The 27,479-nt window shown below is 41.8% G+C and overlaps 1 protein-coding gene across 1 annotated transcript in view; it reads right to left on the bottom strand.

The window, feature by feature from the left end:
• The window catches only part of LOC143749648 (uncharacterized), a 40,393-nt gene extending 19,053 nt beyond the window's left edge, over positions 1-21,340 (bottom strand). Inside the window, exons 1-8 of the mRNA XM_077242071.1 lie at positions 21,018-21,340; positions 20,633-20,687; positions 18,859-19,020; positions 7,798-7,983; positions 5,505-5,759; positions 5,343-5,429; positions 573-675; positions 449-493 (exon numbers count right to left, since the gene is read on the bottom strand). Of these exons, the coding sequence (XP_077098186.1) occupies positions 449-493; positions 573-675; positions 5,343-5,429; positions 5,505-5,759; positions 7,798-7,983; positions 18,859-19,020; positions 20,633-20,687; positions 21,018-21,085 (961 nt within the window). The 5' untranslated portion in view covers positions 21,086-21,340. The remainder of the gene's footprint in view (positions 1-448; positions 494-572; positions 676-5,342; positions 5,430-5,504; positions 5,760-7,797; positions 7,984-18,858; positions 19,021-20,632; positions 20,688-21,017) is intronic.
• Positions 21,341-27,479: the final 6,139 nt, after the last annotated feature.

Below are 27,479 nucleotides of genomic sequence, written 5' to 3'. Positions count from 1 at the left end.
TGGTTCTAACCCCCTTTTAAAATTACAAATGTGTTTTTTTTTCTTCCCTAAAAGATAACTCATGGGTAAAGTAGTGTGAAAAGCCCTATTATTATCCATTGTAGTGATATATTTGGCATACTGAACTTGATTCTGTTACATAGATTACACTGTTACTCTTTTTTTATTAGAAATTTTGAGTAAATTAGTTTGTTCGAGTTTAATGCTCTCATCCTAATTGAGTTCCTTATTGTTTTGTACCTTATAAAAAACTGTTCTGCATTTGATTGCAAAAATGACTAGTTAAGTAACTGCAGTGTAACTATATTAGCTACTTAAATTAGTAGTTGGTAGCATTGGAAGATAGCTTTAAAGAAGATTCCCTAACACTAATGCATTCTTGTTATTGTGCAGTTCGAATAAACATCTTCACAGGAAAAAAAGTCAGGTTTTAAACCAAGTTACCAACCTGTCACATCAACCTTTGGAAAATGGTCTTCTCCAAATACATCACCTGAAAATCATTTAAAAAAAATAAGTGAGAACATGTAAATGTACAATCAAGAAACAATCACGCCATAACAATCACTCACCATAAGTGAAGGGGTTTGGGTGGAAGAAGTCAAATTGTCTGTTTGTTGCTTGACTGGGTTGAATAATCTCAAAGTCTTCCTTCTCCATATCAGAAGAATCAGACTGTTTCAAGAGAGAAACCATAAGCTATTGAGTGCCCAGTATCATAAAAAAAACATTTCTTGTTCAGTTTTACAATTGATTTTGTAAAAAAAGATTTTTCTCAGATTGTTTGGTGGATTTTATAGTTACTCGCTGTTTGTTACACTTTGTTTTTCCTTAATCTGAGCATTGCTGAACATGGTGGTTATGAATAATCTCACACACAAAAAAAGTATCTATTTATATTTCACAGTTTGTACCTCTAGCAGTAGAGAACGACAAAGCTGCGGGATACCAGTGAACAAGCTTTACTATGTAAAATAACTAGAAACCAGTTCTAAGTCCTCCTGTTTGGACTGTATCCTCACACATTTACAAAATGCATGGATGCAACTTTGTATGCGATGGTCGAGGGCCGATTGAAGATTCAAAGGACATGGTAAATGACATCTGGAAATGGAAGCAACGCGTCTGGCACTGAAGATTCCTCCTCCCAGGTATTCAGGGCCAGCACGTCCTGATATGGAAGGACAACATTATTTGTTATTTGTTTTATAACCTGGTTTGGCTCCTGCTAAGGAGTTTTTATCTGCAGTTTCTCATACAAATAGCCTGTTAGTGCACACTTAGGGTGCAGCTCCTTATGGTGGTGCCAATGATTTGGCAAGTTCCTCTAGGGCTTGAGGCTATGCTTCAGACTTTTGAGCAAGAGTAACCACTGAACCAGTTCATGAAATCGAACTGTATCTAACTTTAAGACTTTAACAGAGCCAAACACGTATCTACAGTGGATGCTTCGTTTTGCCGAGAGAAAAAGAGTTAAAACTATTGGAAGGAGGTTTTGAGGCATGAAGTAGCTGTTGTCAAATATTTGGGAGAGAAGGGCCATTGCGAGGGCATGACGAAAAACTGGGATCACCACACAACAGGAATTATCATGGTGTGCTTGAACTGATTGCAGAGTTTGACCCCTTTTTACAAGAACATTTAAAGAAGCAAGGGGCAGAAGGGCAAAGGTAAGCCCTCTTACTTGTCTTCTCGAATCTGTGAAGAGTTTATCTCATTAAAGGATAACTAAACCCCTGGTCAGAGCCTGACTCCACCCTCTGACAATATTTGAAAAATGCTGGAAAAGTGGGCAGAGCCCAGCGGAGGGGGGTGTGCACCTGAGACGCATCTCTCTGTAGGCAAGGGCGTGGTTAGCTGGTACCCTAGCAATTTATTCTTAAGTGATTTGTTCTAATCGCGATATTGAATAGTGTCTGTAAACCGCAAAAAGACTGTTTAAATATGAATTGCGTGTCTGTGTGTAGGATAAAATGATGAATGAACGACACAGGCGGGCGCGCGTTGTTTACTTCAGTTATACAGCGTGTGTCTGTGCCATTTATTCACTCTCGCACCTACATTAGTAAACATGTTATTTTTACATGAACACATCCAAACTATATTGCTATAGCCTACTAAAATGAGTAAAAATAGACTGAAATATGTTGAAATAAAATGTCTGTGTAAGCAACAAACTGCAAATTAACATGTATATGCTAATATATCATAAACATGATGGGCCCTATCTTGCACCCGGCGCAAATGACTTTGTACACTGACGCATGTATCATTTACTATTCGTAACAAGACAAAACCAGAGTCCAGGAGGAAGGTGGATGGTGGAAGACCAGGGGGAGGGATGGGGGGCCAGGTCCATGAAGGGGAACAGGAACAGCGGGTGACGGTTAAGCCGGCGGCCAGGGCGAAGAAGACATCGGACTTCCATCGGACTGCCAGGGTGAAGCAGACGACCCATCGGGCGACCAGGGTGGAGACGTCAGTCCATCATGCGGCCAGAGTGGAGACTTTTTCTCTCGCGCCCATGGCGGAGAAGATCCTTCGGGCGACCACGGCGGAGAAGACCCTTCGGGCGGCCACGGTGGAGAAGACCCTTCGGGTGGCCATGGCGGAGAAGACCCCTCGGGCGGCCACGGCGGTGGAACAGGAACAGACCCTGGCTCAGGTACAGGCACAGACACTGGCTCAGGCACCAACACCGACTTGGGCACAGGAACAGACACCGGCTCGGGCACAGGAACAGACACCAGCTCGGAGGCGGCCATCTTGTCCGGAGACACTGGCTCGGCAGGCGTGATGTGAATGGTCTCTGGATCGGCAGATGTGACGTGAACAGTTTCTGGATCGGGAGACGTGACGTGAACAGTCTCTTGATCAGCAGAAACCTTGTGCTTCCTCCATGCATGCAGGACAGCCAATGCATAAAAGGTGAAGACAGCCCTCTTGGCCGTGACAGGAATGATAGTGGACAGCTCTGGATCGGCAGACGTGACGTGAACAATCTCTGGATCGGGAAATGTGACGTGAACAGTCTCTGGAACGGCAGACGTGACGTGAACAGTCTCTGAATCAGCAGAAACCTTGTGTCTCCTCCATGCATGCAGAACGGCCACTGCATAGAACGTGAAAACTGCTCTCTTAGCCATGGCAGGACTGATGATGGGAACGGTAGGCTCCAGGATAGTCTTCCTCCTCCTCCGCGGTTTACGAGGTTGCGGTGGTACTGCAGCCTCTTTGGCCACCACCGGACTTGAGACTCCAGAAGTAGAGTCCTCCTGGACCACAGGGCTAGGGACCACCAAAGTCGGGTCCTCCGGGACCACCGGGCTTAGGACCACCGAAGTCTGGTCCTCCGGGACCACCGGGCTTGGAACCACCGAAATCGGGTCCTTCGGGACCACCAGGCTTGGGACCACCGAAATCGGGTCCAACCGGCCCACCGGACTTGTGACCCCCGACTCAGACTCGGAACCGCTGGTTCATGGCTGAAAAGAGGTTGTAGTGGGGAATGGTGTCGGGGTCCATCTCGACCACGTCCTCTCCTGCGGCCTCCACGAGTCCCGGAGAATCTGACTAGACGGGTTCCCTCAAAGGATTGACGGCTGGGAGCTATCCTCTCCACAGTCCTCTGAGCACACATGGCGAAGATCTGGAATAAAGTCATCTGAGATCCTGACTCTCCTCCAGTGTTGGGGGAATGGAACCGGAACCCCGTACTGCTGGATCCAATCATGGTCGAGTCCTTCTGTCACGATCCACACTCAGGAAACACAAAAGATCCAATAATGCAGTAAGTTTTAATTGGGAAATCCGTACTTACAAAACAGTCCAGGCAGGGGTCAATATCCATATAAGCAATCCAAACACAAGTAACAATGAATAGACAGAACAGACCTGAGACGTGGTGTGATAAAAGACAAGGACTCCGTAACAAACTCTAAACAAGCAGGGTACTTATACACACAGACTAACAATCATAATGGGTGACAGCTGGGTGCAATGAACAATGATGAGAACAGACAAGGATTGTGGGAAATGCAGTTTCTAATGTGACTGTGAAGTGGTGAACCAGGGAAACACAAACCCATACTGTGACAAAAGCTCTCTATAACAGAGTTTTTTGTGATTTTTTTGTTATATTCTACAAAAAAAGTGTCATGTTAATTTTGAGTTTTATTCTTACAAAATTGTATAAATTGATAAGAAATGGCACTTGTGGGGCAGTTGCCCAGGGGCACCATGAGGTCTTAATACGCTATGAGTGATGCAGGTAAATGTTCTGTACTAGTTCTTTTAGATATTACTGCTGCTTTTGAAAATGTTGATCACTGTATATAAGTTGAGAGGCTCACAGTGTGTGGGCATCTCTGAAACAGCCTTGAAATGGTTCTCTTCATACTCATCAGACAGGTCTTTTTCAGTCAGAGTTCATTATTATGCCTCATCAACAGCATCTCTGTCCTGTGGTGTTCTCCAGGGTTCTGTTTTAGGCCCCATTGCTTTTTGCACTATATTTGCTGCCTCTTGGGCTATTAATAAGTGCATTTAAGGGTTGTTCGTTATCATTGTTATGCAGATGATATTCAATTATATATTTATTTTAAGCCTCGTGAAATTATATAAAAGAGTTGTTGCAACCTTATAACTACAGCAGGAATCTGAGATCCTCTGAACAGGTTTTGTAAGTTTTGTTCTAGACCAAAGACAATATTCCAGTTCACACCAAGGACGATTTTGTTCAGCTGATGAACAATAAATAAATTGACAGCCAATCAGAATCCATCCTGCTTTAAAGAGCATTTAAAGTGACAGACAAGCGTGCGCTTATAATAAATAGAACAATAACGTCCGCTGGTGTGGACGCTAATATAGTTATCTTTATAGTTATCGTTCTTGGTGCGAACGGGCCTTAAAGATGACTGTGCCTTTGAGGTTGTTGCTCCCAAATTGTGTAATGCTCTCCCTATAGACTTGGGCTGATCTCTGGACACTTTTAAAAAGAAGCTAAAAACCCGCTTGTTTAAACTTGCTTTTATCTAAATAGTTTTGTATTACTCAGTTTTTTTATCTGATTGTTTGTTTTTAAAATATATGTCATTCTTCTTTTGTTTTCTTTTTTATATTTGGATGTACAGTACAGCACTTTGTGAAGTTTGTTCTAGAAATGTGCTATAGAAATACTTACATTGTGTTAATGCGAACTGCAGTTTAAAAACAATTAAACAAGCAATGCACTTTTAAGGCAATCAACAGATCTGAATATTAATTAAATAGCAAAAGTAAAACTGACTGAACACATCCCACAACAATTCAAAACAGCAGGTACAAGCTCAGTGTCCTACCTGTGGAGTGGTTGATCTGAACATAACATCTTCCTCTTTGACCTCCGTCAATGTGATCTCAGTAAAAGATGACGAGCCACTGCTCTTCTGTAATCAATAATAGATCATGAGTTCAACAAACTTATAAACAATTAGGAGCACATTGAATTCCAATGGACATACCAAGTTCTCCGTTGAATAGTGCATTTTATCAAGCTCCTCTGGGGTGCTCTCCTGCTCAACATAATCTACTTCCTCTCTCTCCTGTTTTGACACGATCTTCTCACAGTAGACATGATTACACTCGCTTTCTACAACATCCACTTTTCCAACCAACTCCTGGTCCAAACCCACACAATCAGCATCTTCTGTCATCTCAGTCATTGCACTTTCACCTGTTATGAGGCCAGCAACCAGCTCACCCAACTTATTTTTAACCTATATATATAAAAAAAGGAAATAAAAAAAGAAAACATCAAATTAAATTTACACATTTTAAACAAGAGATCGCACATCGGGAATCATGAGCAATATAAATGATGGGTCAATCCATCTCAAGTGTTCCAATAAATGTGCCTTGACCATTTTAAATAGTTCTAATTTTTGTTTGAGTGATTGTCTCTATATATTGGTATAGCAAAACCAACATTTTTAATTGTATTATACTTGGTTAAACTTAGATTGATTATCTTTGTGAAAAGGCACAACTCAGGATTGCTGAAAGGTCCACATTTAGGTTCAGGTATACAGTGAGACAGTGTTTTTACCTGACATTTTCACATCCTCTATAGCAGCATTATACTTTAAAGTTGGAGTTTGAGATTCTGCTGGCAACAGAGCTAGGGCTACTACAAATCTGGAGAAAAGCCTCCTTTATTCATGAGCTTAAAGGAATGAACATATCAATATATGCATAACAAATAATAAAAAATAAACAGTATCTTACAGAAATGCTGTTTATGGTTGACAAACAATAGCTTTTGCTTGTCAATGAGGTCTAAAACAGTGGTTTTCAAGCGGAAATCTTCAAGGGAGCACAAATAAGCAACCAGCTTTTCAATTGTACAACCGCCTGAGATGGACAGGTGCCCTTAGAATCGTCTTAATCTAGAGTTTACACTCATTCACTTCACACACTCATAGCATATTGTGACAGAAACATCCCAAATTGACCAAAACACATCTTAATACCTGTAAACAGGGCCTGAGTAATTTGTCACTTTCACTGTTACTGTTATACCCTTTGCATTTATATCTATGTTAATTATTAATTCATAAAATGTGTTGTACATACAATTTCTGTTAAATGGAGGGTGTTCCATTGCAGATTAGTTTTTGCTGTGGTATTGAAATTGGTTTGTGAAATTTCACAGGTATTAGTACAGACTACTGAAACTTTGATATAATGTCTAATGCGTTTTTGAGACTTTGTGCCAATTTAGCTCAGTTTACTGTAGTTATTTCAATTAAAAAACACACTAACTGTACACAATTTGTGATATTCAAGATTTCATTAATGGACTTTGAAGGAATTCAGTGCGGAAGAGTTCAGGACCAACTCATTGCCATCTGGCAGTTTGAAAACAGTTATACACGTGTAATCGAGAGGGGTGTTTTATTTTTGTATTTTTTTGTAGCCCAATTATAATAGTGGCCTAGGCATTGAAGTCACAAAGACAATAGGGCTCAAATCAGGAGATAATAACAAAACAGTCATGTATTGTTATTATTATTATTTAGTTATTTTACAAAAAAAACTCCACAAACATTGTAAGTGAACCTCAAATAAAATAGCATACTAGTTTTTACAACCAAGAATCGTGAAATTTCACTGGTATATATATTTTGTTTAAATATGTGCAGTATGGATATATATTTATATAAATAAAGTATGTTTTTATTCAGCCTATGATTGAAATAGCAGGTGAAAATGTGAAAATAAAAACATTTTCAACCACAAACCTCTTTTGCCTTACTGTGTCCGAAGGGACTCTTCTCAATATTATATGAGTTAATTTGCTATTACTTTATCAAATAGTTAATTAAAACATTTAAATACTGTTTTTACTGTCTCTTTTGCCTTGGTAACTCGAGGAGTTAGAGAAATATTGTATTTTAGCCCTCATTTCTATTAATTTTAGTTTCTGTAGGTAGTTTTTATGGATTGTCTTCTCATCACACTCCTAAAGACTGTGCTTTCAGTGTATATATATATATATATATATATATATATATATATATATATATATATATATATATATATACAGTATATACATATATTTGCTGTGTTCCTGTTTATTTTGGGTCCACACCACACCTTAGATGTAGAAACGAGATGTAGCAAAGCTAGAATCAAAATTTATAAAACTGTACACCAAAGCATAATTTCACTTAGTTAATTAATTATGTGAAGTGTCTATTTGAACTGGTACCAAAAATATGCAAAAGACTAAGGACATGGTGACTGAACTGTGACCTGTACGATCTCCTCGAATACGTCCTGCAGCGGAGAGATCTGTTCATGCAGGCTTTCTGCGTGTGCTTTGGCATACGCCACTTCCCGCTGGATCTGGAGCAGGTCTTGAGCCGCAGCACACAGCTCGGTATCGTACTGTTGTACTGTCTGCTCCAAGTCCTGCTGCTCCTCCTGCAGGCACTGCAGCTGCACAGACACACACAGAGAAACACAAGGTCAAACACACAAACAAATGGCAGTGACTTAAAGGGATAATCCACTTTTTTGGGAAATAGGTTCATTTTACAACTCCCCCAGAGTTAAACTGTTGAGTTTTACCGTTTTTGAATCCATTCAGCCAATCTCCGGTTCTGACGGGACCACTTTTAGCATAGCTTAGCATACATCATTGAAGTGGACAAGACCATTAGCATTTAAAAAAAAAAAAATGACCAAAGTGTTTCGATTCCTGTGTTTTCGATTTCGATGATATGACGCAGCGCCTGAAAATAGGCTACCTTCTGTCAACTGTGCTGCGTCATATCATTACGCCCGCATTTTCCGTCGGTCTTAGTGCACGATGTAACTACAGAAGAGTCAAGTTTTAAATAGGAAAAATATCGAAACACTTTGGTCATTTTTTTTTGAGAAATGCTAATGGTCTTGTCCACTTCAATGATATATGCTAAGCTATGCTAAAAGTGGTACCACCAGAACCGGAGATCGGCTGAATGGATTCAAAAACGGTAAAACTCAACAGTTTAACTCTGGGGGAGTTGTAAAATGAGCCTATTTCCCAAAAAAGTGGAGTATCCCTTTAACACCATATTTTAGTGACATGTATTATTTGTACCCCAAACTCTGTGTAAATTGTGGTAAACTGTATTTGTATCCCAATACTTATACTAACATACAGTATAGGGGGTGACCAAACGTCCTGTTTTCCCAGGACATGTCCTGTTTTCACGTCCTGTCCTGGCCGTCCTGTCTGTTTTTTAAAAAGTGATGAAAATGTCCTGGTTTTCATTATTTTTCATTGGGCCATGAAGCGTGTACTTTAAATACACGCTTGCCTTTGCACACAAAACATATGACTTTGGCTTCACCCCCTCTTGTTATAATCAGTGCGTTCCTCAATCCGCAGCGTCAAGCACAGAGCACGTCAGACTCAGAATCATCAGAATACAGAGGCCTGTATGTGTGTGTGTGTGTGTGTGTGTGTGTGTGTGTGTGTGTGTGTGTGTGTGTGTGTGTGTGTGTGTGTGTGTGTGTGTTCATCGCAGCCTCATTGGTCTGTCACTGCTTGTCAATGTCAGAATATTTGAGATGACCAATCAAATCAAAGTAGGCGGACTTTACGTTCACATAATTTTAGCAGCGTGACGCTTCAGACGCTTCAGATAACGGTCAAGTGCGAAGTAAGATGTAAGTAGCAAACAGCTTAAAAAAAAATGAAATTCACAGATGATTTACAGAGAAAAGTCCTGTGTTTTCATTTCGGTCGGGATCCGTGTAAAGCAGAATGCATGAACTGTAAAGCTGGCACGTACGTGTCAGTGTCAAGGTGCTAGCGACCTAGAAGCCCACATAAAGAAAGTATAGGCTAAGAGAACATCAGGAGGATTCAAATTGTTTTTTTTTTTACTGAAATAGTGTAGTAGATTTATTTTATTTATTTTAGTAGTATATTTTTAACCTATGGTATGGGCATGAAAAGAAATAGTGTCATGTAAAAGGTGTTAAAAGCTAAACTTTTTTTAAAATAGTATTCTATTGTTGCGGGCCAAACATTGAATGGAAAGGATGTATTACTTTATGTATTAAAGTACAATAACATGGTTGCAAGGTTGTGAATGCATTTGTCAAGTATTTTTTGATGCATTCTCCCCCAAACCACGCCCCCACCCCTTAACCACACCTCCCCAAAAATCATGCCCCGCCCACCAACCACGCCCCCCATACTGTTCCCTTTCGAAGGGAACTCAACAATACGTCAACGACGTTATGGGGGAACGCCTCAGGCGTGACAGGTGTCTGAAATCACTATCAAATCACGTCAATCATATTGACCGGCGACAGCCCGTGAATCATTAGCGTGAATGATTAACGTGCGACCTGGAAGTATAAAAGGGCGCCTTGCAAACATGACAAATCATCTCATCGTCTTCAGGGACTGTCTGTTTGAAAACGCTACTCAATGAAACGGTAAGAAAATGAAATGTACAGCACACGAGTGTGTTTTTTCCTGCCTGGGAGAAGAGCGCGCACGAGAGGTTTTCGAGGGAATCCTCTGTGTGAACTGTGAGCGTTTTTCTCTTAAAACGCTCCGCTCTCGTCTGGCCCTCTTCTCGAGTGAAGGGGGTTCAACCTCTGGTCCGCGTGGTCCCGCTCGTGCCGAGGCAGAGCGGCGACTTGCATCATGGGCTTCCAGATAGAGCTCATCGATCATCTTGAGAGTCCTGTAAACCTCTCAAATGATTCGACGGCTGACGAGGGCGAACTACAGGCACCAATGGTTTCCTGCAGTTGCTGCTCTTCAGGACGAGCAGGAGATGGCTGAGGAGGTTTATAATCAGGTAGATCCTGAACCCTCTCAGCCACCCTGCCCCGTGTATGCAGACCTGGTGGATGTTGTGGAGCGCGCCGCCAACAGGCTGTAGCTGCCATGGCGACGCGCTAGAGGAGAGACCGCTCGCGGTAGGCTTGGCGATCGGTTTCTCCCCTGCCATACACCACCAGCTCAGGTGAGCCTTCCATTCCTTCCTGATCTTCACACGGAGATCGAGAGGGCATGGAAGAGCCCATACTCTGCCCGTATTCACCGACATCAGCGGGTTAATTTCGCTGATGTTGAGGGGATCGCAGAGCATGGGTATGTGTCGATGCCGCCCATTTGACGAGTCGTTTGCGAACTATCTCGTGTCTGGGCAGGCGTCGACACTGAGAGCTCCAACCCTGCCATCCAAACCGCTAAAGTCAACAGCACGTTTGAATGGCAGAGCATACACGACAGCGGTTCAGGCTGGTGCTTCCCTGCACACTATGGCGGTGCTGCAGGCATACCAGGCCGACCTGCTGCAGGATCCTGCATACCGCTGAGATCCGGTTCCACACCCAGGCAGGCGGGAGGGCCTGGCCCTTCACGGTCCGAGGACCGTAGACAGGGCCAGAGAGCCAGTGTCGCCTCTCGTGCGCCCCCTCCGTGGAGGAACAGGGCGCAGAAGAGGCGTGACTCCCGCAAGAAGAGGGATCTGAGGGAGGTTATCCAGCACAAGCGCACACAGTGTCGCTGATGGATAATCTCCCCGGAGGGCTTCATTAAAAAGAAATCCAGCCCTCTCCTCTCTTCTGACTCCCCAGACGTTCATTACATCAGGCCTGGGGCTGGGCCTATGATAAGAACGATGTTCCAATGGCCCGCCTAGGCTTGGCTAGTAGAAACGCCTCTTTCAGGCATGTAAAGTGGTGGACCCCAGGGTCATAAAGAACTATCTGGCGAGTCTTCACTCCGCACGCCGCAGGTGAGCTGACTGGTCTTTTAAGAGTAATTTTTTGTGAATTAAAATTCCGAAATGTATCTCTCTACAGACCTCGTTCCCTGTATAGAGCTATGGGGTCATGTCAAGGTAATAAGGTAAGAGAAGTTTCCTGGATCATTAGGGCCCTGAAGTTCCCCGTTAGGTGGCCAGAACGATAACTATGTTAGCCTTCGGGCTGTTAGCCACCTCAGGGTAGAGTAGTTGGTCTCTCTCTTAGAATTTTTTACTTAGAGTGTTGACTGACGCTAGAGCTTCAGATAGATCTTATGTCCGGCCCACGGGTCCGTTGACTTCTTCCTGAGTATTTCGCCCCTTGAGCTCTGTTTGGGTTTCATTAGGCTGAGCGATTCTGCAGCCCTTTGTATGGAATAATACAGACTATATTCTTTAGTAAGGCTGTGGCTCCTCCGAGCCCTCAGATTGATCTATGCTTGCAGGCTGGCCCTCACAAGGGCCACCTCTGTAGCTGGCCTAGGCTGTGCCAGGGATAATAGAGGCGCTCTGCTAAAAAAAAAAAAAACAATTTTTTTAGCATTTCTTCCTCTGACCCTTCACTTTGTGAATGTTGGTTTTCTAGCATCCCTGTATAAACAGCCTCCTCCCGTGGGAGTCGTTAGGCCAAGGCCCGCCCCCTTCTCTGCATTCTTGGGTGACTAGAGTAATGCAGCGTGGTGCAGAGGATGGTTTGTAAGGACATGGTAGGCCTCAAACAGGCCTCCGTGGTATATATGTCTTTATTGAGCAGGGTTAGCCCGTCTTTCGCTTCACGAAGAAGACTGGGTTTCCTGCCCGACCCTGCCATGCAGAACTGGCCTACGGATTTAGGCCGCCAGTTTAGGCTTCACTCACCTCGCTGAGCTACTGCTCGAGCGCTAGGTTGTAGGTGGTTGGCTTTCATTCAAGCCCCACTCCCACAGGTTGGGCACAGATACATTTCTGTCACCCCTAGAGCCGCTGGCAGGCCTGCACCCTGGTAACCTCAGGGTGAGGTGTGAGTATTCCCCTGTGATACAGGGTAGGTCTGAGCACTTCACTCCCAGTACTGTTTTATCCTACCTCGCACCACTATGGCTCGGGTCGAGTATGAAGTAAGCTTCACTTCTTCTTTGGTCGAAGTACGCTCCCCTGAAGCCAGAGCATTGCCCTGAGCTGACGCCCATGCATAGATGGTAGGCCCCTGACTAACTGGGGCCTCCGTTGAGGCAGAGTGGCGTATGTTGTACTCCCCTTGTTTTAAGGGTGCTAGCTTTCTTGCGGAATACACTGCCACGGGCAATGTGATTAGGCACCAGGATGCAGTAGGCGCTGTGTAAACAGTTTTTCTGCCAACGAAGGCTGCGCCATTAGGTAGTAGGCCTCAGCAGGCCTCCTTGATTGGACAGCCCCCCAGAGGGCACTGTAGGCCAGCTCACTTTACGTGGTTGGCCTTGGTGGTTCGGGCAGTTGACTCACTGATGGGTAGTAGGCCTTAAACAGGCCTCCTCGGAGGTGAGTCCCAACATTGTGGGACATACCTTATCGCGCTACTGGAAGCCCATTAGTAAATTATGCTGTGTAGTATGGTTTCCAACAGTGTACTTTATGGCAGAATATGACTTGCTATTAGCTAGTAGGCCCGACCAGGCCTCCCTGATAGGCGAGTCCCCAGCTGACTGGCCTTAGCAGGCCACCTTATACTATCACCCTGACTCAGGGCTCAAAGCTACCAGTGGTTATCAGGTAGTAGGCCACTCAGGCCTCCCTGAAGGTGAATTCCCACTTAAGATGGTTATCAGTTAGTAGGCCTCACCCGGCCGCCCTGAAGGCGAATTCCCACTTACGTTGGCTATCAGGTAGTAGGCCTCTCTGGGCCTCCCTGAATGTGAGCTCCCAAATATTGTGGCTGTCAGGTAGTAGGCCTCACCAGGCCTCCCTGAAGGTGAGTTCCCACAGATAGTGGTTACCAGGTAGTAGGCCTCACCAGGCCTCCCTGAAGGTGAGCTCCCCACATACTGTGGTTGTAAGGTAGCAGGCCTCACCGGGCCTCCCTGAAGGTGAGTTCCCACGTACTGTGGTTATCAGGTAGTAGGCCTCTCTTGGCCTCTCTGAAGGTGAGCATCTCACATACTGTGGTTATCAGGTAGTAGGCCTCTCTGGGCCTCCCTGAAGGTGAGCAACCCACATACTGTGGTTATCAGGTAGTAGGCCTCATGGGCCTCCCTGAAGGTGAATTCCCACTTACGTTGGCTATCAGGTAGTAGGCCTCTCCGGGCCTCCCTGTAACGTTCCCTAGTGGTCCTGGGTTTATGAAGCTAGTGGTCACTTGCTATCAGTTTCAGCTAGCCTTAATAGGCAGCTGCTGAAGGCGAGCTTGCGCCCTGGCTCGCTAAAGTGTTCATTCTCTGCTATTGGTTCCCTCCCGGAACCTTTTCTGCCTACAGCCTGGTTTGCCTACCAGGCAGACCTTGTGCTCCCCTCACCGAGGGTCTCTATGAGCATGCGGCTTCCTGAGTCTGGTCAGACGGTCGTAGGCCTCTCGTGAGGCCTCCCAGTTAGATCAGCCCTTAGGCCTTCACAGGCCTCCTCAGTGTTTTGAAACACAGACACTGGGTTGATCCATGGATCGAGTAGAGAACTCCCCTCGCTAGAAAGGGTTGAAAAGCACTATGCTGAGTCATACTCTCCGGGATATCCCGTCTCTGAGATCCGGGCCGAGTGGTTCTCTGCCAGCTTCGCAGTCCCTCGGGTTGGATGCCTTACTTAAGGCATTTGTCCAGAGGCTCTGTCTTCAGACAGACAGGATTTGGCCAGACTAAGTGTCTATGTACTGGCGCCAGGTCAGGCCGTCCTGGTGGCATTTCGGGGTGAGTACGTTCCCCTGAATAGTGACTGGCTGGGGTTCCCTTGGGTTCCCTAGCCACATTCCCTAGAAGGGACCCCTTCTAATTGGAAGCTGAGGTTCCAGGCCCGGAGCCGGCCCAGGTAGACCTTTCATTTAACCATGTTTATGAAGGTTTTTCTGTGAGGCTGTAGCTTGGGCTATGACCGTAGGGAATGCTGTCACTGACAGCCCAGTGTGACCTGAGGGTGAGTGGTTCTAGCGTTTCATTTGAAGTTGCTGGTTCTGACAGTTGTCACTGCCACTTGGCATGCACTCCCCTTAGCATGGCGGCGTTGGTATATCGTTCCCCATAACGTCGTTGACGTATTGTTGAGTTCCCTTCGAAAGGGAACGTCTCAGGTTACGACTGTAACCTATGTTCCCTGAGAACAGGGAACGAGACAATACGTCTCCCTGCCATGCCTCGGGGCTTGCCTACCGTACAGTCCCTCCAGACGATAAGGTGATTTGTCATGTTTGCAAGGCGCCCTTTTATACTTCCAGGTCGCACGTTAATCATTCACGCTAATGATTCACGGGCTGTCGCCGGTCAATATGATGGACGTGATTTGATAGTGATTTCAGACACCTGTCACGCCTGAGGCGTTCCCCCATAACGTCGTTGACGTATTGTCTCGTTCCCTGTTCTCAGGGAACATAGGTTACAGTCGTAACCTGAGACGTTTTCTGAAAACTAAAATATGGTCACCCTAGTATAGGGCCATCACTGCAATATGTATATTGTGTTTTTTCTGTGTACATGTGTAAACTGTACTTGCGAATACAACAGAAACTCCACACCAAACCCCTACTCTAACCTACAAAAATGAACAATACTTGTTTTAACATAGTATTTGTATTAAAACCATAGCAATCACAAGTATACTACAATTATGGTTACTAAAACCATGGTTACTAAAAGGATACTGCAGTATTCCTAGTAAGTTACCATTGTTTTAAAACCACATGTAATGCCTTTTCAATAAAGCCAGAGGTGACTTGGGAGTGGCGTATCAGTATATGAATTGACTTCAATAAATTCAAATTCCTTTATATTGCTCAGTGGACTACTGCAATGTTCTACAGCCAGCACGACTAAACCTCAGCAGATGATCCAGAACATGGCAGTATGTCTGGTCTTCAATCAGCCGAAGAGAACCATGTCACACCCATCCTGACTTCACCCCACTGGCTCCCAGTTGTGGCCAGAATCAAATTTAAGGCTTTGCCGCTGGCTTTCAGAACTACCACTGGAACAACACCTCCTTACCTCAATTCACTCCGACAACTATATGCTCCCCCCACTAGCTATGGTCAGTGAATGAGTAACGCCTTGTTGTTCATTCACAATTAGGGTTGGGAAACGAAAATTGATTCCAATTCTGGAATTGGATACTTAAGTTCAGGAATCGGATACTTGTTATAAAATAAAAAATCTTGATTTCGCTTATCGATTCCTGAATTAATTTAAATTACCGTAAACAGTTAAGAAAGAAAACGCACGTGTAACAGTATATTGGATCCGTTGTTAGGTCTTAAAGTGACAGCAGCCTAATAAACCTGCTGCCGTCTATATCATTAATGTTAATCAAAGAACAAAAGAAAATCTCTCAATGATCTTGACTGCATAAGTTTAATAACTTTAATATGTATTAATCTAGATGTTATTTAAAAAGAAAACTATGCAGTTGTCACGTTTAGTGTCTGTGTTCATGTTGTGTCTGTGGCACACCCAGTTTGTCCATAGTTTCATTGATGTTATCCCTGTCACCTGTTGTCTTGTTAATTAGTCATTATGAGTTCATTTGTCCCAGCTGTGTCTCGTTTCCCTGAACTGATCTGTGTATTTAAGCCCTCTGTTTCAAGCTGTCCCCTGACTGTCGTCGTGTTATGTGTCGTTGTTCTGTTCTTCTGTCTTGTTATCCAGTTTATGAGTGTTAGAGTTTGTTGAAATAAAAGCTGCTGCAAGTAGATCTTGCATCATTCCCTGCTTCAGCCTGCATTGTGACAGCAGTGTTATTTTACATCTGATTTAAATTTTTGAACTTTGTTAAGTATTTATTTTTTGCTATAGCTAATTTGATTATTTCAAAACTGGGAATCAATGAGAATTGGAATCAATAAGCAGAATCGGCACTGGAATTGTAAAAGCTAAAATTCAAACGATACACAACCCTATTCACAATGGCAACTTAAAAAAAATCGCTGAAGGGGAAAGAGTTAGCTATAAAGTTTTTACTTCAGTAAAAAAAAGGAAATAAAAAAACAGTATAGATAATTAGTTTTGTTCGAAACGGACTTAATTTGTTACAATGTTTTCAAGAAGCAGCTGAAGAGACAGCATTTCTCCTTTTCCCTAGCTTGTTTCCTAATCTAGTTGTCTAATAAACCTTGCATTGTTATTTTTGTCTCTCTGACATATTGCTTTTGTTCCTCTTTTGTAAGTCGCATTGAAAAAAGCACTTGCTGAATGCATCAATGTAAATACAAACGATGCATTAAACAACTAACTTTACCTGTGAGCACACTGTGCTGTAATGACATTTGTATGCTATTAGAGACCACCAGATGTCCCCAGTAAAAAAGTGTATCAATTGTGTAATCGGTCAATCTCTAATCATATAGCTTCAGAAAACTGGAGTATCTGCATTGAGCGAAACATTAACAAAAACGTCTAAGTCTGCCTTCATTTTTTAAACTACACACGCATCTTATTCATCCAAGCTCTTACAATTTCAAGACTGGATTACTGCAGTGCTCTTTTGGCCGGCCTTCCAGCCAGCATGACTCCGCCAGTGGTTCAGAACGCAGTAATGTTTCTGTCTTTAATCAACCAAGAAGAGCTGACATCACAACCCTCCTGGGCTGTGTTTACACGGCAAGTCTTAATGGACAGATCTGATCTTATAATTGGATCATATCCAATGTTTTGTCCTGCCAGTTTACACTCACGTTAGACACGACTGGTATCTGATATCTGTGTTTACATTAATCCACGCCCAAAATGATTCTGTTGTTGATCGCTTTATTATTCGACATGGTTGACCCTCGGGTTTTGAATGGCTTTACTAAAATTATTTTATAATTCAATCATGGCCAGTCGGGTGGCCATGATTATTTGCCAGTATGGATCAGTTCAAATCTGTCATGGATGTTTGCAGTGCAAAGTCTGACTGAACAGATATAGACTGGAAAATAGTGGTAATGTTTATTTGTTGGTTTAGAAGCAAAGTAAGATTTCATTTTTTTGGAATGAATTCGAAGGAATTAACGAGAGAGAGAGAGAGAGAAAGAGAGAGAGAGAGAGAGAGAGAGAGAGAGAGAGAGAAAGAGAGAGAGAGAGAGAGAGAGAGAGAGAGAGAGAGAGAGAGAGAGAGATTGTGAGTTTGAATTACCTGCTTGCGTCAGTATGTAATATTGAAGCTGTTCGTTTTTTGTACAAAACCAGGTGTTTTTTTTATTGCCTATAATAAGGCTTTCAGTAGCAAAGCTTTTTTTTTTTTAAACCAGAGGCTCTATACTTTTTTTTTATATATTGCATGTTCAGATATTCATACAACAAAATATTCTGGGGGCCATGGAAATTTGGTGAAAATGATCAAAATTGCAGGCGGTGGCTGGCAACTTCTTAAAAAAACGCATGACATTAAAAAGTATGTCGCTGTCACCTTGCGGTGGCTTGGAATACCGAGGGGAAACAGATATACAGGTTTAGACGCAGGTCAGATGTCCAGATATCGGATGTGTATCTGATTTAAAACAACATTTGGAAGTGGTTCAGTGAGTGAAAATTAGATTGTTTTGTACCAGTGTGAACGCAGCCTTGGTTTCACTACACTGGCCTGTAATCCGGGGATGTCAAACACTGTTAATAATAATAATAATAATTCGTTACATTTATATAGCGCTTTTCTGGGTACTCAAAGCGCTTCACATGGAAGGGGGGAATCTCCTCAACCACCACCAATGTGCAGCATCACTTGGATGATGCGACGGCAGACATATTGCGCCAGAACGCCCGCCACACACCAGCTTACTGGTGGAAACGAGACAGTGATGAAGCCACCAGTATATGGGGATGATTAGGAGGCCATGATGGACAGAGGCCAAGGGGCAAATTTGGCCAGGATGCCGGGGTTACACCCCTACTCTTTTTCCGAAGGACATCCTGGGATTAAGGACCACACTGAGTCAGGACCTCGATTTAACGTCTCATCCTGTGCTCTTTGACAGTATAGTGTCCCCGTCACAAGACTGGGGCGTTAGGACCCACACAGACCACAGAGTGAGCGCCCCCTACTGGCCTCATTAACACCTCTTCCAGCAGAAACCTGGTTTTCCCAGGAAGTCTCCCATCCATACACTGACCCGGCTCAGCTTCAGTGGGCAACCAGTCTATTCTGCAGAGTTCTGCTCCAGCCCTAATTAAACACAGCTAATCCAGGTCTTTAGGTGTTGTAACTTGGAGTTAGCTAGAGCTAAACTCTGAAGGACAGTGGCTTTCCAGGAGCGGAGTTTGACACATGTGCTGTTGATTGACAATGAAAATGATTTGAGGGGTGAGTAGAATGACTTTGTGTGGTAACTGACAGTAGCATACAGATCCACATAGAGTTGTATTTAATCTGAAATATTCCTCTAAACAGGAACATTTCTCCAGAAATCATTTAAACATTTGCTTACCAATTCCCTCTCCTGTTTCTGGAGTTCATAGATCACCTTCAGCTCTTCCTTCAGCTGAGTCTTCCTCTCTTCCAGCTTCTCCATGTTCTCCTGTGTGTTACGGCACAAAGCCTTGACCGTCTGAAGAGTCTCCTCTTCCATATGCACCTCATCCTTCAGACCCTGAGGATATATTCATGAGGATATGTTAACCTGATCTAAATGACTAACTCATATCATTGATAACAGCCGCACTGTATGTCATCTTCTATCACATAAATCCTATGACTGTTTGTGCAGTTTATGAGAGAAAGTTTTTCCAACTTCCTTCAACTTTTCAAAAAACTCGGGTGTACCCAAAGTCTAGCGCAAAACAATTTACACTTTATTTTAAGGTGTCCATGTTACAGTGTAATTATACATTAAGTACAATTATACATTAAGTACTAAGTATTAATAATTAACAACATGTACCTCCTATAGGATTAGGTTAAGGGGTAGCACTTTGTTTTACAGTATGTGCACTTTCAATGTACTTACAGTGTTCTTACCACAAAAGTAATGAGTAGTGTTAGGTAACTACATGGGTTAAGTTAAGGTTTAGGTGTAGGTTCAGGGTTAGTACCTAGTAAGTGTCATTTTACAATAAGTACATAGTATGTTCATGCAGGGCTGCCAACTCTCACGCATTGAGCGTTAGACTCACGCAATTGACCTTATTCTCACGCTCTCACGCCACACCCCCCATTTCTCACGCTGAAGTGTCAACCCGGTCGGTCAAATGCCTGACAGATGAGTTTATCTTTATATCTACCTGTTGAGCCACTCGTGATCGACTAGTTATTCTGCAAATTAGTTAAAATATCCCATAATCTATCTAGAGCAAACGTGCATGCGAGACAGATATTGTGCTTCAAACCGCACGCGTGCACGGCAGAGACGTAAGCGAGCGAGAGACCTTGCTGCGTGTGCAGACAGTACACACCCCCCGCCTACTATACACACCTTGATTTTGAAGACATATTGATTTGAAGTCATCATGTATATATTTTTTTGTTCTTCAAATATTGTATTTAGTGTTAGTACTGCAATTCAATATTAAATTATTATGGGATCACTGTCTGGCAATATAAAAAGCTTCCAGAACCTTTATTTTGTTTAAATATTTTTTACCGTATTTTAAAAATGTATTTATAACCTATTTTAATGACAGTGGTGGCAATAAAACACTTAGGCCTACGTGTGTACTTTTTGAATGAATGTTTATTATTTTAATTGTTAAAATAAAACAACTGTTGCTGATATATTTTGAAAAAACATAAACCTAATTGCTCAAAATATATTATTTTAGGTAAAGCATTTGAATCACTACAAGGGGCTCTTTACCTCGGCCGGTATCAATGTGCCACATATCATATCATATATGGCGCATTTTTCTTAAGGGCTATCTTTAGCCCCGTTACAACATTAATTTATGATCTCTATGGTATCACATGTTGCTGCTGATCTCCAACACTAACACACGAATAAATAAGACTGGTATGGAACTTGTATTTTGAGAAAATCACGGTAAAAAAAAATAGAATCATGACGATAAAGTCAATTTCACATAAAATGCTATGCAAAACAAATAGCGACGAATGACTATTATTCACCTAGAGTATATGCGCTGAATAGATGTGCGCTTTACCGACGCAGAGAAAGAAAGCACTAAGTGGCAGTAATTTATAGCTATTGCTCATCAGTGCAGCTACCTTTACAGTGTCTGTGTATAGTGTAGAAAATAACACAGTACCTTGATTTCGTTATCGTCAGAAGAGTCTTTACCCTGAGCCTGAAGCTCCGTGTCCCTGAAACAATAAATCACGTAATAAAGCAAACTGAAATGCCAATACTTCCGCAAGATTTTAGTATGATTTCCATGGCTCAGATTTAAGCGCATATAAACACAAGATCACTGCAGACATACGTTCAAGATTATGCAATCCATACGTGTCAGATGATGTCAGGATGATGAATCATACAGTATGCAAACATTATGGCATTATTATTTCAGTGCATAATTAACCTCGACATGCAAGGTGATGTTTTTTGAAGGATGTCGGTTAAATCGCATTTGGAGAATAAGACTGCGTGCAGCTGCTTAGATGTATAAAGATAAGGATCATGCATTCGTGTACCTGGCAGCGGCTGCAGCGCGCGCTCGTGCCGGCCGCAGGCAGTCTAGAATAAAACGCATCATATTCATACACGACACATCATCTGCAGCACACACGTCACACGAGCAGGTTAATGCATAGCTTTGGAAATATTTTTTCGACTCTCTATGAAGTGCATGCTGTCAAATAAAGACGTGTGAATGAGACGTTCTCCTTGAATCGCTGTCCGCTCTCCTTCAGCTGCGGCGGGGATCACGTGACAGCGGGTTCTGCACGAGACCGACGACCCGAGCCAGAACCGACCGGCCCCATATGGCACGTGTCCACTTGCGTAGAAGAAACCCGCTAAAACACACACACACGCACACACACCACTATAGTGTGCTGCCGCTGTGGGGGTGTGTCTGTAAAACAGAGTTTTCACTACACTATCATTAAAAGCATAACCTTTGGAAAATCTAAAGTTAAAATTAAAGTCTGATATCTCTGAGTTACGGTCTCAGACACTTATGGGCAGAAAAATGAAATACAAATCCATGCTTCGACACGAAAATATAATTTATTTATGCAAATAAAGTGTTAAGTCTTTTTAATTATGGTTGTAGTTTAGGCTTTTTTTTTTTAATAAACACTTTTTGTTATGTAGGTAGGAACTCTCTTCACATCCTGATAGCTATCAACAACAAGTGGTCTAAATATTAAAGGGGCAGTGTGTAAATCTTAGTGGCATCTAGTGGTGAGGTTGCGGATTGCAACCAACAGAAGTTACGGTGTCCGACAGGAAAAGACATCGTTGTCTGAGACAGCAGAGAGTAGCCAGTTCAGCAATGAGGTTTCTTTACAAAGAAAAAGTAAGAAATTATATGTACTTAATTATTCATTAAAACTAGGCTATATGTGATTGCAAATATAATTCTTACTTGTTATTATTGTGTCAGTGTTTTATTTGCTAACACAACTTGCTTCTTTGAATGAAGAACAACACAGTGACGAAATGCGCTCTGTAAAGCAGTTTGTTCGTTCAGGGCTCCTGTAGAAACATGGCGGCGTAAAATGGCTATTTCAATGTAATGGGACTCACGGTGTATCTAGATCGAAATGGCTCATTCTAAGCTAGTAAAAACATAACGGTTTATTATGTAAGGTCTTAATACACCACTGAAAACATAGTTATACTATATTGCATTTCTGTCAACAGATCTTCCTAAATATTACTCTCTGCACCTTTAAATATCTTCTTTGGAAGTCTCAGGACCAAAAAAAATGCTCGTCCAACAATTGCATTCGGTCCGAATTCGGTCCGAATGCAATTGACTTGTTCGGTGTCTAGTCATAGCGTTGGGAAAAACCATCCTTGACTGGAAAAGCATGGTGTAAACCCAGTATGTCCTACGAAGAATCAATTATGCCGCTCACCAGAGCAAGATACATAGAAACACAAACACTGATCTGCATTGGGTCGCATTGTCTGTACAGTATCTGTAACTGGACAAACTACCCGACGGAAAGGCCAGATGTCTCATTTCCCCACTTTTTTGTTACCTGATTGAGTCTCCAGGGAAGAGACAACTAATCGTAGATTATTCAATCTGACTGTATTATCAGTATCACAGGGTCATCCAACAGTCTATATATTGTTATCCCATGTTCATAAAAGGCACAATATGTAAGTTTTTTGGATACAAATATCCAAAAACCACTAGAACAATGTTATATATTTTGTTGATTTGTGTAGTAACATTTTCCCAAATGTTTCTAAGAATGTTTCAATCCAGAGAAATAAGCAATTTTAACAAGGACCACCGTCGCCTATCAGTGACATCATACCCGCATAACCCTCGATTTCCAGTTTTATTTTGTAGAAACCATGGAAACACTAAAGACATTTTAATATATTACAGGGCTCTCAAGTTTTATCAAAAGTTTAGAGTGAGATTTAGGGGAGGAGCCACCCAAATATTTGCAGCAGCGGTCCCTCGACCCAACCAAATTCGCTTCAATTTTTGCTAGCAGTTCAATTTTGCCTATTGTTCATAATTGACCAGCACAAAATGGAAATTATAACAATTGTTAAATCTGATAAAAAGACAAATTCATCCAAATAAAATAAATAGTTATATTTAAAAAATACAAATTTATTGAAAAATAAAAATAAATTTGACCCCAAACAAGCCAGCTGAACATCAGTGCTCAATGTACATAACATTGTGTCATAACAACTTGCCCTGATGTATGTCAAGACCCAAACCGGTCACCTTTACAGGGGTCGTCGGATGCCCATCTTCCACAAGTTGGTATGATTCTTTTGGGTCTTCATGTAAAGTTTGTAACATACTTTGGTTAAAATTTCTCAATGGTTGTGTAAAACAACACCCTTTTTACCTCTTCAAAAACAGCTCTGTTCACAGTGACCCGTTTCGGTGCATGTCTCTTTAAATGATAATGAGCAACAACTTTTTGGCTTTTTGAGGATTAAAAAAAAAGTGAATGGATTTTTTTCATTGCATGGTGATTGTGTCCACACACTGCAAAGACACATTTATTTGCAAATACCATATACAAGTGTATTTTGCATCCGATGACCCCTTTAAAAGCAGATGGAGAGTTTATGAATGAATCAAAAATAATTTAGCACGAATTTGGCTATACTCCTCAACATCAGCTCTCACTGTCTTTGATCACAGGCAAGAGATATCGTCCAGGAATTGTAAAATCAAAATGCTAAAAAAATTAAAAATAAATGAAGATGTCCGCAAACCGCATTCATCAGATCGTGCTCTTTCAACTTCCACTCCGTGTGTGCGTGTTGTCTAGTAACGAACGTGCTTGCAGCGGGAACACATAATTTACCCGGAAACAACTAGGCTAATTCTAATTTCTGATTGGCTGGTAGCTAGCATTTAACTCTGTATAACTCGAGACAGATGCTATGAACTCGGCAGAGAACGTCCCTCCGTTTGCCTGCGCCTCGTCCATTAATTGTATAGCGGGACAAGTTCCCTTACTCCTCAGCGTGAGAAATACAAGGTGTGGAGTGTGAGCGTGTGAACGGGTTGAAATGCGTGTGTCTCACGCCCAATGCGTGAGACTTGAGAGCCCTGATATTATGTGTTTTATTAGACAGGTGAGCAACTGTTTGGATACATTTATCTAATCAATAGACAGAAGACTAATCATTGTTATACAGCTCAACACAGTTAGTCTTTTTGTTTAAATCGCGTTTTCTTGATTTACCGCGTGTACCGCATTTTACCATGCCTAATATCGATCTAGCTCACTACAGTGTGAAAAAAGTGTCTCACATAGTAGCCGCCAAGCAAACGCACAGAGTAGCATTATAACAACTTTCAACACACTCAAATGTATCTAAACTGTTACCCCTCTAATATGACCGGAAGAAGCTCCACTGCTCTTGAGCCGAAATCACGGCGTCATCAAGCTACACATTTGTTTTGAATAAGTGACCTCTAGCGGCTAAACATTACATAGTGTGCCTTTAAAGCTATGATATAAAAGACTAGTATTAGTGAAGTGCTGTATCACAAAGGAATCTACTCGCAGAGCAACATGATGAATTACAGGTCCCTGGAGGCTCAAAATTTTTTCACTTGTGGCTTTGTGGGAGTGGTTTAACATCACAAAATATCAGGGAGTGACATTTATTTATTCAGACTTGGGTTGTCGTGCAGGGGTATGGGACTGTCATGACAGGTCATTGTGACTACATGGCAGGGTAAGTTGTTTAGTCTATCTGGAGTGCATATGAATATTAACCTTGATATGTTTCATACATTGTATTTCCATAACTATTATTTATGTCTTTCTTTCAGAAACGGGCATTTGCTGATTTCATCACCTGGACTCCTCAGGCATCAGTAATCCAGTCTGTGCAATAGAAAGGTTTTGGTCATTCCACATTTTCCCTAAACTTCAGGAGCTGAAACATGCACAGGTAGGTGGTTTTATTTTGTATCAGATTGTAAATCATTATGACTACACTGTAAAAAATGTAAAGTTGTCTCAACAGATTATTTTTCAGTAACTAGTTCCACAGATTGTTTACGTTCACTCAGTTTATCTCTTCAAAGTGCTGAATCAATTGTTATATTTTAGCTGACTACCTTAAAAAAGTATGTTTGCTCAACTAGTTTTATAGTTCACTGCACTAAAATGTTTTAATCAGGATTTATTATTTGGACATAACTTGGAATTGCTGTACTAAATGTTATACTGAGGTTAACAAAATTATTTACTGGTGTGTATTAATCACATCAAAACACAAACAAAAACACACATTAGCCTTCATGTCATAATCTGCATTTATAACATTTGTTATACAAACTAAACATACAGACACAGACACAACTGTATATATATATATATATATATATATATATATATATATATATATATATATATATATATATTAGGGCTGTCAGTTAAACGCGTTATTAACGGCGTTAACGCAAACCCATTTTAACGGCGTTAATTTTTTTATCGCGCGATTAACGGTCTTTTTGGCCTAGCAAACTTTGTAGTTTTTTTTCACATGCTTTTGCAATAGGACGCGGCATGGACGTTTTGAAAGCGCAAGCGGATCTAGCTAGACCGGAAACAAAATAACAGGCACGCCGCAGACACTTGTTTGGGCTTGCGAGCCGGATGCGCGAGCGCGAATCTCTCTGCTCGCGCGTGGAATATAATGTGCCGAGCACGAATCTCTCTGCTCGAGTCGCGCGCTCTCAGATACACGCTGCTCTTGTTAGAATTTTCTCTGGGCTCGCTCAGACAATATGTGCCTGCACTTAAAACGTGTTCAGTGCAATCGCGAATCTCTCCTCTTCCCCAGCTAACAATTTTAGGTTATAAGAACGTTTTCATAACGTTCCCATTAAGTTATAAAAACGTTATTTCTGAATGTTATAGGAACGTTCAAAACGTCCAGTTTTGAGTGGATGACGAGCGCGAGACACCGAAATGGATGCCAATAAGATTCTGAATGGAACGTTTACTTTTAAAAAGTTGCCAAATGGTTCCATTGACGAGACCAAAGTGATCTGTGTGTTTTGTCGTTGTGAACTGAGCTATCATCATCGCAGCACGTCCAGTCTGAAATACCACTTGATGATGGCCAAACACACACACACACACACACACACACACACACACACACACAGCTGATGCGAATTCTCCGCCCCCTCGTCAATATCAGGACCTCGTCAGTATTTCTTTCACCCTTTTATTGATGGACAGTGTTACATTGTGTGAGAGATTATTTGCTCCAAGTAAGAATGTTTTAGTGTGAAATTGAACACAATATATGCCTATGTTGTTTTCAATTAAAAACATTTGCACAAAGCAAGCCGATCCACTTTTCCATGTTGATAAGAGCATTAAAATGAGAAAAAATAATGGGACAAAAAGAAATCAAGAGACATTTAGAATAGATAAAAATGTGCGATTAATTGCGATTAAATATTTTAATCGTTTGACAGCACTAATATATATATGTGACGGGATAAATATTATAGAAACAAACTAAACATACAGACACAGTATACTGTATATATATGTGTGTGTGTGTGTGTGTGTGTGTGTGTGTGTGTGTGTGTGTGTGTGTGTGTGCGTGTGTGCGTGTGCGTGTGCGTGTGTGTGTGTGTGTGTGACGGGATAAATATTATAGGTTGAGAGTTCTTTAAATAAATCCTGCAATAATGGGGTTGCGGTTCCTATGGGCGGCGCTGGTGGCGCTATATGCTACGGTGTGCGTGTGATCTGCAGCAGAGTTGAAGAGAACTGCTGTGGGTGAGTCGTTTCTGTGATAGCTCTGCACTAAAAGTTAAAAATATATAATTTCATCTGGAATGGTTGACAATTACTTGTGGATTGCTCATAATAGACACTGATTGATTTGTAAAGAGTGTTTTCTGTTCATATTTATGAGTATTTTGATCGTTTCATGTCTGTTTGGATGCATTCTAGGATTTTCCTAATTGCGTCATTTTTCCATGTGCTTTCTGATGAGGTGAAATGTATTTTGAATAGGTGGAGCTTTGAACAACATTACGATTCACCATCTTCTCTCTTTTACTGCTCTGTGTGCAGGTAAATGTTTTATCATATACTGTTTAATAATTTACCGTTCATGAAGTTGTTTTTTTTTTGTATTGTTAGGAAATATTTGGTACAAACTGTGTTGTATAATGTACGTAATTCATGGTTTTACTAAAAACACCATATGTTATTTCCATTGAATTCATGCAATTAAGAGTACTGGTAATATAAAATGGATGATTTAAGCTGTGTAATCAGTGTTATACGATCACAAAACCAAAAAGTTTAAGAAAGACCAGACAACATTGAATTGTTTACAAAATATGTAATTTCTCTGGAGGGACTATTACATTACAGATTTGTTTTATTTTTGTTTACTGTTTTAAGTACAATATAATGGGAATGAGTAATGTTTACTGTGATATTGAG

The sequence above is a fragment of the Siphateles boraxobius genome, unplaced genomic scaffold, assembly GCF_051911475.1.
Source record: "Siphateles boraxobius isolate OS27281-9 unplaced genomic scaffold, OSU_SipBor_1 25, whole genome shotgun sequence".
Taxonomy (NCBI): domain Eukaryota; kingdom Metazoa; phylum Chordata; class Actinopteri; order Cypriniformes; family Leuciscidae; genus Siphateles; species Siphateles boraxobius.
The sequence above is the reverse complement of the archived record's forward strand: the minus strand, read 5'-3'. Positions and strand labels throughout refer to the sequence as shown.